Here is a 13,160-nt window from a genome sequence, read left to right as displayed (position 1 = left end):
GTAAAGTTTAACTCAAAGCATAAATGAAGGGCACAATATTGTTCCTGGTAGATGGTGAGATAGCGCTTATTATATATCAGCTACCACTACCACTATTATTATTACTCCCTTGTTTCTTCCCTCTCTTTATTGAGGTATGATATACATAAAAATAAAGTGCATAGGTCTCAAGTGTTGAGTTAGATGAGTTTTGGCACTTGAGTAACTACCACCCACGACAAGATAGAGAATACTTCCATCACCCTGGAAGTTCCCATGGTGCCCTTTCCAGTCAACACTCCTACCTCAGAGCAACCACATTTTGGCTTCTGTCTCCATAGATTAGTTTTGCCTGTTCATATACTTTCTGTAAATGGAATTATATAGTATACATATTTTTGTGTTTGGCTTCTTTTGCTTATCATAACGTTTTTTGAGTTTCATCCACGTGGTTGCATGTATCTATGGGTAGTTCCTTTTTATCTCTGAGTAGGATTACACTGTATGAATACGCTACTTTTGTGTATTCATTCTCCTTTTGATGATCATTTGGGTTATTTCCAGTGTGGGGCTTTAAAAATTAAAGCATCTATGGATATTCTTATACCAGTCTTTAGATGGACAAATGTTTTCATTTCCCTTAAGTAAATACCTAAGGAATGGAATTGCTGGGTCATAGGGTAGATATAAGCTTAACTTTATATCAGACTGACAAACAGTTCTCTGAAGTGATGGCAGCAGTGAGATCTCTTTTTAATACAGGTGGGAATAAGGGTGACATTTGAGGTAATCCAGCACAGCCAGAGAAATGCTTTGGAGTCATATGGACCTGGGTTCCTATCCGGGCTCTGGTGTTTACAATTTGTGTGACCCTGGCTAAGTTACTTAATATCTCTGAGACTTGGTCTCACCTGTAAAAAGGGAGTGATAATGAGATCAGGTATATTAATAGCTAGCTAGTATTCTACCTAGCAGCGGCATGCCAAATTGGGGGCAGTAGTGCAGGCTTGTAAGGGGGTGCATGGTCTGTAAGGAATTTAAAAGCAGTAAGAAAACCACCTAAAAGTCCATTTGCTTTTTATCATTTTGCACCTACAATTCTAATCAGTGTCAGTGGTAAAACGCTTCTCCCTGCCTCCTTTTCCTCCTGTATACCATGCTACCTAGAAACTTATAGGAACTTATAATAAATAGTAACTATAATCAATATTTAATAAAGTTAAGCAGGAAGTAAGCGGTTGTAATTTTTAACTTAAGTGAGATTTGTAGCTTTTATTCCAGGTACTTTCTCTGTGCACTTTCTGTTTTCTCCAGATCCCTGGTGTGGAAGGCTCACCCTAAGTAGAAACATTTCCTGGGTTCCAGGGAGGCACACAGAGGTCTATTCCTCTTTAGGAGCCATCTGTAAACAGTCCCTCCTCTCTGTTCCTTTAAAGTTTGAGGTTTTCTCCCCTTTTTACCCAGTGTTTAATTCTGATATGTCATAGGCATATTTTCTTCCATTGTATTTGTCAACGTTATTATAGATCGTGTACCTAATCTAAGCCAGCCTTATTTATCAAGGCCAAAACAAATCCTCTTAAACAGTCTGTGCCTTGTAAATTAGCTTCCCAAACATACATTCTAACTTATGGAGCCCTTTATTAATGTTTTTTGTCAATAGTTACTTTGTATTTATGTAGAATCTGGTTTGGGCTTTCTCTCTACACTTTCTCCAATTTACCTGCCTCTGAGCTATTTTTTACTATGTAAAAATGAATCATAAGTATCATATTTGTCTACTGTGGCCTGTCTTCTATACTTTGGATGGGCTTCTGATTTGAGGACAAATACAGTAATTCTGGAAGCATTAATACATTTTTCAGACAGTGCTTAAGAGCCTGAGCTCTTGAGTTAAAATGCTTCCTGATACCACTACTAGCTGTGCCACATTAGCCATGTCTAACATGTGTGTGGGGGGGGTTGTTTGTTTGTTTACACCACAAGCAACTCTCTGCTACCAGCTGGGTTCCCTACGATGTAACTCAATTCTGACAGGATCTACCTGGAGATAGCATCAGATCCCACAGGTTAAGGGTTCAGTCCTACAAGACTGCCCTGCTGTTCCCTACCCCCAACACCTACTTCAGATGGCAGTGGCAAATCCAGGTTGTCACCTGTGCTTTGGACCAACTGGCTATAGATTAGAGGTTCCAAACACCTTCTCCTTTGGTTCAATTAATTTGCTAAAGTGACTCACAGAACTCAGAGAAACATTTTACTTACTAGATAACCAATTTATTATAGAAGGATATAATTGAGGAACAGCCAGATAAAAGAGCTGCATAGGGCAAGGTATATGGGAAGGGGTGCATAGCTTCCATGCCCTCTCCGAGCATGCCACTCTCCCCAAATCTCCACATGTGTACCAACACAGAAGCTCTCTGAACCCTGTCCTTTTTGCTTTTTCTTCACATTGGCATGGTTGATTAAGTCATTGACCATTGGTGATCAGTTCAACCTCCAGTCCCTCTCCCCTCCCTGGAAGTCAGGGAGGTGGGACTGAAAGTTCCCGCCCTCCAATCATATGTTTGGTTCTCCATCCTTAGGTGCTTTCCAAAAATCACTTCATTAACATAAACCTCAGGTGTTAGTTGAAAGAGGTTTGTTATGAATATCACGAAACCTTTATCACTCTTATTACTTAGGAAATTCCAAGGGTTTTAGGAACTCTGTGCCAGAAGTAAGAATGAAGACTAAATATATCTTTCTTAAGTATAAATACATATATAAATCACAGTATCGCAGCAGATTACCTAACCTCTCTGAGCGTTGTTTTTCTTATCCATGAAATGAGTAATGATATCTGTTTCTTTTTTTTTTTTTGACATTCACATTGTATTTCTAGAATATAGATGATCATTCAAGTTAGAAGTTAGTTAATTTTTTTAAATTTTTACATTTAATTTAATTTTTTTATACAGCAGGTCCTTATTAGTCATCCATTTTATACACATTAGTGTATACATGTCAACCAATCGCCCAATTCAGCACACCACCACCACCACCCCCTGCCGCTTTCCCCCCTTGGTGTCCATATGTTTGTTCTCTACATCTGTGTCTCAATTTTTGCCCTGCAAACCGATTCATCTGTACCATTTTTCTAGGTTTCACATATATGCGTTAATATGCGATATTTGTTTTTCGCTTTCTGACTTACTTCACTCTGTATGACAGTCTCTAGGTCCATCCATGTCTCTACAAATGACCCAATTTCGTTCCTTTTTATGGCCGGGTAATATTCCATTGTATATATGTACCACATCTTTTTTATCCATTTGTATGTCGATGGGCATTTAGGTTGCTTCCATGACCTGGCTATTGTAAATAGTGCTGCAATGAACATTGGGGTGCATGTGTCTTTTTGAATTATGGTTTTCTCTGGGTATATGCCCAGTAGTGGGATTTCTGGGTCATATGTAATTCTATTTTTAGTTTTTTAAGGAGCCTCCAAAATGTTCTCCATAGTGGCTGTATTAATTTACATTCCCACCAACAGCGCGAGAGGGTTCCCTTTTCTCCACACCCTCTCCAGCATTTGTTGTTTGTACATTTTCTGATGATGCCCATCCTAACTGGTGTGAGGTGATACCTCATTGTAGTTCCGCTTTGCATTTCTCTAATAATTAGTGATGTTGAGCAGCTTTTCATGTGCTTCTTGGCCATCTGTATGTCTTCTTTGGAGAAATATCTATTTAGGTTTTAATATTGAGCTGCATGAGCTGTTTACATATTTTGGAGATTAATCCTTTGTCTGTTGATTCGTTTGCAAATATTTTCTCCCATTTTGAGGGTTCTCTTTTCGTCTTGTTTATGTTTTCCTTTGCTGTGCAAAAGCTTTTAAGTTTCATTAGGTCCCATTGTTTATTTTTGTTTTTATTTCCATTATTCTAGGAGGTGGATCAAAAAAGATCTTGCTGTGATTTATGTCAAAGAATGTTCTTCCTAAGTTTTCCTCTAAGAGTTTTATAGTGTCCAGTCTTACATTTAGGTCTCTAATCCATTTTAAGTTTATTTTTGAGTATGGTGTTAGGGAGTGTTCTAATTTCATTCTTTTACATGTAGCTGTCCAGTTTTCCCAGCGCCATTTATTGAAGAGACTGTCTTTTCTCCATTGTATATCCTTGCCCCCTTTGTCATAGATTAGTTGACCAGAGGTGCATGGGTTTATCTCTGGGCTTTCTATCTTGTTCCATTGATCTATATTTCTGGTTTTGTGTCAGTACCATATTGTCTTGATTATTGTAGCTTTGTAGTATAGTCTGAAGTCATGGAGTCTGATTCCTCCAGCTCTGTTTTTTTCCCTCTAGACTGCTTTGGCTATTTGGAGTCTTTTGTGTCTCCATACAAATTTTAAGATTTTTTGTTCTAGTTCTGTAAAAAATGCCGTTAATAATTTGATAGGGATTGCATTGAATCTGTAGATTGCTTTGGTTAGTATGGTCATTTTCACAATATTGATTCTTCCAATCCAAGAACATGGTATATCTCTCCATCTGTTGGTATCATCTTTAATTTCTTTCATCAGTGTTATAGTTTTCTGCATACAGGTCTTTTGTCTCCTTAGGTAGGTTTATTCCTAGGTATTTTATTCTTTTTGTTGCAGTGGTAAATGGGAGTGTTTCCTTAATTTCTTTTTCAGAGTTTTCATCATTAGTGTATAGGAATGCAAGAGATTTCTGTGCATTAATTTTGTATCCTGCAACTTTACAAAATTCATTGATTAGCTCTAGTAGTTTTCTGGTGACATCTTGAGGATTCTCTATGTATAGTATCATGTCATCTGCAAACAGTGACAGTTTTACTTCTTCTTTTCCAATTTGTATTCCTTTTATTTCTTTTTCTTCTCTGATTGCCATGGCTAGGACTTCCAAAACTATGTTGAATAATAGTGGTGAGAGTGGACACCCTTGTCTTGTTCCTGATCTTAGAGGAAATGCTTTCAGTTTTTCACCATTGAGAATAATGTTTGCTGTGGGTTTGTCATATATGGCCTTTATTATGTTGAGATAGGTTCCCTCTATGCCCACTTTCTGGAGAGTTTTTATTATAAATGGGTGTTGAATTTTGTCAAAAGTTTTTTCTGCATCTATTGAGATGATCATGTGGTTTTTATTCTTCAATTTGTTAATATGGTGTATCACATTGATTGATTTGCATATATTGAAGAATCCTTGCGTCCCTGGGATAAATCCAACTTGATCATGGTGTATGATCCTTTTAATGTGTTGTTGGATTCTGTTTGCTAGTATTTTGTTGAGGAATTTTGCATCTGTATTCATCAGTGATATTGGTCTGTAATTTTCTTTTTTTGTAGTATCTTTGTCTGGTTTTGGCATCAGGGTGATGGTGGCCTCATAGAATGAGTTTGGGAGTGTTCCTTCCTCTGCAATTTTTTGGAAGAGCTTGAGAAGGATGGGTGTTAGCTCTTCTCTAAATGTTTGATAGAATTCACCTGTGAAGCCATCTGGTCCTGGACTTTTGTTTGTTGGAAGATTTTTAATGACAGTTGCAATTTCATTACTTGTGATTGGTCTGTTCATATTTTCTATTTCTTCCTGGTTTAGTCTTGGAAGGTTATACCTTTCTAAGAATTTGTCCATTTCTTCCAGGTTGTCCATTTTATTGGCATAGAGTTGCATGTAGTAGTCTCTTAGGATGCTTTGTATTTCTGTGGTGTCTGTTGTAACTTCTCCTTTTTCATTTCTGATTTTATTGATTTGAGTCCTCTCCCTCTTTTTCTTGATGAGTCTGGCTAATGGTTTATCAATTTTGCTTATCTTCTCAACGAACCAGCTCTTAGTTTTATTGATCTTTGCTATTGTTTCTATTTCATTTATTTCTGCTCTGATCTTGATGATTTCTTTCCTTCTGCTAACTTTGGGTTTTGTTTGTTCTTCTTTCTCTAGTTCCTTTAGGTGTAAGGTTAGATTGTTTATTTGAGATTTTTCTTGTTTCTTGAGGTAGGCTTGTATAGCTATAAACTTCCCTCTTAGAACTGCTTTTGCCATATCCCATAGGTTTTGGATCATCGTGTTTTCATTGTCATTTGTCTCCAGGTATTTTCTGATTTCCTCTTTGATTTCTTCAGTGATCTCTTGGTTATTTAGTAATATATTGTTTAGCCTCCATGTGTTTGTGTTTTTTACATTTTTTTTCCCTGTAATTGATTTCTAATCTCATAGCATTGTGGTCAGAAAAGATGCTCGATATGATTTCAATTTTCTTAAATTTACTGAGGCTTGATTTGTGACTCAAGATGTGATCTCTCCTGGAGAATGTTCCGTGCGCACTTGAGAAGAAAGTGTAACCTGCTGTTTTTGGATGGAATGTCCTATAAATATCAATTAAATCTATCTGGTCTATTGTGTCATTTAAAGCTTGTGTTTCCTTATTAATTTTCTGTCTGGATGATCCGTCCATTGGTGTAAGTGAGGTGTTAAAGTCCCCCACTATTATTGTGTTACTGTCGATTTCCTCTTTTTTTTATTTTTGCGGTACGCGGGCCTCTCACTGCCGTGGCCTCTCCCCTTGCGGAGCACAGGCTCCATACGCACAGGCCCAGCGGCCATGGCTCATGGGCCCAGCCGCTCCGCGGCATGTGGGATGCCCCCAGACCGGGGCACGAACCCACATCTCCCACATTGGCAGGCAGACTCTCAACCACTGAGCCACCAGGGAAGCCCCAATTTCCTCTTTTATAGCTATTAGCAGTTACCTTATGTATTGAGGTGCCCCTATGTTGGGTGCATATATATTTATAATTATTATATCTTCTTCTTGGATTGATCCCTTGATCATTGTGTACTATCCTTCCTTGTCTCTTGTAACATTCTTTATTTTAAAGTCTATTTTATCTGATATGAGTATTGCTACTCCAGCTTTCTTTTGATTTCCATTTGCATGGACTATCTTTTTCCATTCCCTCACTTTCAGTCTGTATGTGTGCCTAGGTCTGAAGTGGGTCTCTGCTAGACAGCACATATATGGGTCTTGTTTTTGTATCCATTCAGCAAGCCTGTGTCTTTTGGTTGGAGCATTTAATCCATTCACGTTTAAGGTAATTATCAATATGTATGTTCCTATTATCATTTTCTTAATTGTTTTGGGTTTGTTTTTGTAGGTCCTTTTCTTCTCTCATGTTTCCCACTTAGAGAAGTTCCTTTAGCATTTGTTGTAGAGCTGGTTTGGTGGTGCTGAATTCTCTTAACTTTTGCTTGTCTGTAAAGCGTTTGATTTCTCCATCGAATCTGAATGAGATCCTTGCTGGGTAGAGTAATCTTGGTTGTAGGTTCTTCCCTTTCATCACTTTAAGTATATCATGCCACTCCCTTCTGGCTTGTAGAGTTTCTGCTGAGAAATCAGCTGTTAACCTTATGGGAGTTCCCTTGGGAACTCCTAGGGGAGTCGTTTTTCCCTTGCTGCTTTCAATAATTTTTCTTTGTCTTTAATTTTTGCCAATTTGATTACTATGTGTCTCCTTGGGTTTATCCTGCCTGGGACTCTGCACTTCCTGGACTTGGGTGGCTATTTCCTTTCCTATGTTAGGGAAGTTTTCGATTATAATCCTTCCAATATTTTCTATGGTCCTTTCTCTCTCTCTTCTCCTTCGGAGGCCCCTATAATGCGAATGTCGTTGCATTTAATGTTGTCCCAGAGGTCTCTTAGGCTGTCTTCATTTCTTTTCATTCTTTTTTCTTTATTCTGTTCCACAGCAGTGAATTCCACCATTCTGTCTTCCAGGTCACTTATCTGTTCCTCTGCCTCAGTTATTCTGGTATTGATTCCTTGTAGTGTGTTTTTCATTTCAATTATTGTATTGTTCATCTCTGTTTGTTTGTTCTTTAATTCTTCTAGATCTTTGTTGAACATTTCTTGCATCTTCTCGATCTTTGCCTCCATTCTTTTTCCGAGGTCCTGGATCATCTTCACTATCATTATTCTGAATTCTTTTTCTGGAAGGTTGCCTATCTCCACTTCATTTAGTTGTTTTTCTGGGGTTTTATCTTGTTCCTTCATCTGGTACATAGCCCTCTGCCTTTTGATCTTGTCTATCTTTCTGTGAATCGATACCTGTTTCTTAAGATAATGGATGTAGAATGCTGTATTAGTTTTCTATTGCTACCACAACAAATTACCACAAACTTAGTGGCTTAAAGCAACACAAATTTATTATCTTACAGTTCTGTAGATTGGAAGTCTGACATGGGTCTCACCAGGCTAAAGTCTTGACAGGGCTATTCTCCTTCTGGAGGCTATAGAGTAGAATCCGTTTTCTTGCAATTCCCGCTTTCTAGAGATTGCTGTATTTCTTCGCTCGTGACCCCCTTCTTCCATCTTCAGAACTGGCAATAGCAGGTCAAGTCCCTTTCACACCTACATCTCTCTACTCTCTGCAGCCAGGAGAGGTTCACTGATTTTTATTTTTTTTTGATGTGGACCATTTTTAAAGTCTTTATTGAATTTGTTACAATATTGCTTCTGTTTTATGTTTTGGTTTTTTGGCCCCGAGGTATGTGGGATCTTAGCTCCCTGACCAAGGATCAAACCTGCACCCCCTGCATTGGAAGGCGAAGTCTTAACCACTGGGATGCCAGGGAAGTCCCAACGTTCACTGATTTTAAGGACTCGTGTGATTATATTGGGCTCACCTGGATAATCTAGGCTAATTTCCCACCTCGAGGATTTTAACCTTAATCATATCTGCAAAGTCCCTTTTGCCACCTACCATAACATATTCATGGGTTCCAGAGGATCAGGACATGGACGTTTGTAGGGGGGCCGTTGTTCTCCCTACCACAAGTGCAAGGTACTGTGCCTCGCTCTTTGTAAACCCTCAGTAAGTGGCGCTCGTTCAAGGCCCTCGGTACTCTGGGAAGTTGCAAACTGAAGACTTGAGCCCTGGGCACAAGTAATTTAAAGCCTGGTAGGAAAATGAGAGGGGTGAGGACAGAAATGATTCTGATCCAGAAGGAGTGACCAGAGTCATGTGTGGGGTGTCCACCAAGTGCTGTGGGAAAGTGAGAAGCCTCAGGTCAGTAAGTGGTCTGGCAAGTTTGAACAGAGTGAATGTGTCAATAATGTATTTAAGTGCAGAACCCAGAAAGAAACGAGGATCAACTCAAATGAGAATCTTTATGGGACAACGGGTAAGAAGGAAGGAGAAGGCAGAGGAAAAGCCTCTTCTGCCTAGAGAGTCAGGGAATTAGATTTGTTCATGTCTCTTGATTCTTCCCACTAGTCCCCCTGGACTCACTTGTTCATTATGCAGCAGATATGTGCCAGGCACTGTACCTGGCCTAGAGGATATAGTGAACACAGTACACAGAGGCCACTTCCCTGCAGCTCAGTGTGGTGAAGCAAAATAGCCATGTCGACACAGAGCCATAATACAGTGTGACAGTAGGAGCCCACAGGAAGGATGTGCCTCCTTCCCAGATTTACAGGGTGGGAAAGGCATCTTGAGGGAAGTGCTGATAAACTGCGACCTGAAGAATGAGTTAATCAGGATGCTCTGGGCCACAGGTAACAGCCCAACTCAAGTGACCTTAAACAATAATGAGCAGACTGGCTCCTGACTGGAAGCCCAGGAGTAGGGTAGGCATCAGGGTTGGTTACTCTGGTCACTTTGGCTCCATATTTCTGTGATTCCCTTGGCTGGGCTTTCCTCTCTCTGTTTATTTCACTCTCAGGCTGGCTACCCTCGTGGTCACAAGTCCAGGAGTCACATTAGGACACCCAGCATCCAGAGAAAGAAAGGCATCCCTTTCATAGACTCTCTCCTGAAAATGAGAAAACTCCTTTTCCACACACTCCCAGCAACTGGTCCCCTTGCATCCAATTGGGGTCACAGGCTCATTTCTGAGCCAGTACCTGTGTCCAAGTGAATGCCGTGTCCAATTTGGCTTAGATCTAAGTTCCTGAACCTATCACTGTGGAAAGGACAGTGAACTTACACATGGTCTGATTTGGGCTGGGCAGATAATGAAATGAAAATCAAGGTGCCATTAGGAATGAGGGAGGGTGAGGGAAAGAAAGAACAGAGTGTAGGAATGGAAGTGACTTGTTCTCTCCTTCTCCCATGTAAGACTCGTTTCTGCCACTTCATACCTTCTGCTTTCCATGGATTCTGTTTCCTCTTAATTCTAGCTTTGCCATGACTTCTCTCCGCACATGCTTTCAACTTCAGCATCTGTCATTAACTGCCTCACTTCTCCATGTCTCTCAATTCAAATCCCCAAGCTTAACTTACCTCACTATACCAGGCTCCACCTACTTGGAAATAAGCTGCAGAAGATCTAAATACAAGATTTATTTTGTATACTGCTCTGCCCCCAGCATCTGAACAGTACCTGGCATGCAGTAAGTGCTCGATGAATTAAATATGTGCCAAATGAATGGAAGATCAGCCTTCTAGCTAATCGGCTGCCTTTCAGTCAGTTGCTCCTCTGCCAGATTTTCTGTGGCTGAGGGGGTGTCCCTTGAAGGGACTGTTGACATGTCCCCTCTAGTGGTAGGAGCAGAAATTTGTTTGGATATAACTTCTACTACTATTATCTGAACTTCAGTTTACTTTTCTGCAAAATAGGATCAATGAAATCTGCCCTTTATGGCTCAGAGGGGTTCAGTATCAAGTGAGATCATGAATATGAAGGTACTTTATATATTGTAAAATGCCAGGCAGTTTAATTCAATCCTGGTCACTCACATACGCCTGGAAAACACTGATGACGGAAAGGCTGTTTTACCTGTTCACTTCCGTTTCCTGATGTTGAGTGATCCAGGAGAACCTCTAACTGACTCTCTTCTTGTCCCTCTCCATTTGCTCCCCCAGGGTCACTCAGGATGTGTCAACTGTCTGGAGTGGAATGAGAAAGGAGAGTAAGTATGAGCTCCGACACCTAGGGGGTGCTGGAGAATGGTATGGGGAGGTTGGGAGAAGAGGACTTTCCTTCCTCTTTGTAGATCTAAGGAAAAGAGTGGACCCAAGAGTGGAGACTGCTGCTCTGTGCTATGTACTTAAGTTTAGTTCATCATTATCAATACACAGTTAAACAATGAATCACAGATAGATGGAAAGTTGAATGACCTTCCAAACCCTGTTTTTTTGAAAAGCTATTGCATTTAAGGAATGATGAGAAATTCTCAGGACAAAATAGAAGAGAATCAATCACTGTTTACAAGATAACCTTATATTCTGTGACATCTACTGTTCTTCAAGCTCTGTGTAGCCTAAGTCCTTATCAACTGGGAAACGTGGGATAGAGGAAGTGGGGGCAGGAACTTGAGGAGAGGTCAGAACTGTTCTTTCTCTCTACTTGCAGCTTGCTGGCCTCTGGTTCTGATGACCAGCACACGATTGTGTGGGACCCACTGCACCATAAGAAGCTGCTTTCCATGCACACAGGACACACTGCAAATATCTTTTCTGTCAAGGTGAGCAGGATAAGCCACAAAGCAAGTGAATGGTGTGACTGGGCTGTGCACATGGTTGTGTTTGCATGTGTGTGTCCCATGTATACCCTGGGGTCACAGACATCTTTGTGATCTGAGCATCTGCTGGTGATTCCTGAAATTCCGTCTCTTTTCCATGCTCTGCTTCTTCTCTTAGAGCCAAGAGGCCAGCTCCAAATAAATTTATACTTATGTGAGTGGTGATGATGGGAGGTATGGTTCTGAGCATGAACTTCAGTAGCAGGCAGACCTGTGTTTGACTCCCTCATCTGCTCCTTGGAAGCTGTGTGAACTGGGAAAATCAGCTGACCCCTCTGGGCCTGTTTACCCATCTGTAAAAAGGAAGTAGCTAAGGAAAATCCCCCACGTTAATGAATAAATGAGTAAATAAATAATTTAACTAAAAAGGGAAGTAGCAATCCACAGCGCTGATGTTACAGTTCAATGAGATGATTGATTTAAAAAGCACCTGTCACAGAGGTGATTTTAGCTGTTCTACTTTTCATAGGAAATGAGTCTCTGATTGTTGGTCGAGGGGAGTTGAGCTGAGAAGAGGGGAGGCAGGGGACTTAAAGGACTTCAGACCTCTGAAGACCTGTTATGTGGAAGTGACATGAAACTTGTGCCTCTCGGTCCCAGAGAACAGACCTAGGAGTAGTGACTGTTAAGTTTTCAGAAGCCAATGTAGGCCTGATGAAGGAAAGGACTGTCTAATGCTTAGAGATATCTGAAAAAGGTAAAATGGGCCTTCTGAGGATGTAGTAGATGTCCTAGCGCTGAGGTATTCCTCACTGGGCACTCATCTGCTAGGTTGAAGGCTGAAGGAAATGGCCTTTAAGTCTTTCCAGCTCTGAAATTCTGTAATGGATGTATGTGAGAGTGAGGCTGTCCTTTGGAAAGCCTCACTAATCTAAGAAATGTTTTCCTAATTAATATCAAGATGAATTACAAGATACCTGAAGAAGAAGATAGATTCAAGAGCTCAAAACCAACTTATTTCACTAATCAGAGCTTCTTTCCTAAGCTCGATGATTCTCATCTCCTGTTCCAGGGACCAATCCTAGATGAATTTCTGTGATTTGAGAGACAGAACAATGCTGATTCACCTCTTGCATGATGAACAGAGACTGCTTTCCTCCCCTGAAAAGTGTCAGGCCCAGTTTAAATCTGTGGGCTCAGATCTGGGGAGGGGCCTAAGCTCTCATTTGGCATCATAGAATACAAAATGTTGAGTTCAGAGGCCAGAATTGGACAATGACCTTGATACTGCCTAATAGTAAGACCTTGGGCAAGGCACTTATATTCACAGACTCTCAGCCTCCTCTTCTGTTATAAAAAGGTATAGAAAAGGGTTCCTCTCTCTTCTGGTGATAAAACACCACAGATCTATTTATTTAACCCACGAGCTCCCCCTGGTGGCGTCTATAGTGTGGAACGAGTATGGCAGTGGCCACAAGCTCTTCCCAAGGGTTCTCCTGTTTATTTCTATTGCGCGTGGGGTATATGTTGTCTCCAGCCAGGATCAAAGACTACTAGTTGTTCCTAAAAATGATCAGATTCCATCTGTTTCATCTAGCCCTTATGCTGGTGAGCTATTAGAGAAGTGCATGTGGAAAGAGTGAATTGTTAAAGTCAAGTGGGGCTTTAGCTACTTAAATGCAGGAAAATGTCAACACCCTCTCCCTCAC

General features: G+C 40.5%; 1 protein-coding gene across 8 annotated transcripts in view; it reads left to right on the top strand.

Moving 5' to 3' along the window:
• The window catches only part of WDTC1 (WD and tetratricopeptide repeats 1), a 72,442-nt gene that overhangs the window by 41,327 nt on the left and 17,955 nt on the right, over positions 1-13,160 (top strand). For all 8 annotated transcript variants that reach the window (XM_089898235.1, XM_089898228.1, XM_089898239.1 and 5 more), the window contains 2 exons: positions 10,853-10,899; positions 11,343-11,454. In XM_089898235.1, the coding sequence (XP_089754361.1) occupies positions 10,853-10,899; positions 11,343-11,454 (159 nt within the window). The remainder of the gene's footprint in view (positions 1-10,852; positions 10,900-11,342; positions 11,455-13,160) is intronic.

The sequence above is a fragment of the Delphinapterus leucas genome, chromosome 1 (genome assembly GCF_059928025.1).
Source record: "Delphinapterus leucas isolate spDelLeu-1000000601 "Yukka" chromosome 1, BTC_Dleu_Yukka2, whole genome shotgun sequence".
Lineage (NCBI taxonomy): Eukaryota > Metazoa > Chordata > Mammalia > Artiodactyla > Monodontidae > Delphinapterus > Delphinapterus leucas.
Note: the sequence above shows the minus strand (reverse complement) of the source record. Positions and strands in the feature narration are given on the sequence as shown.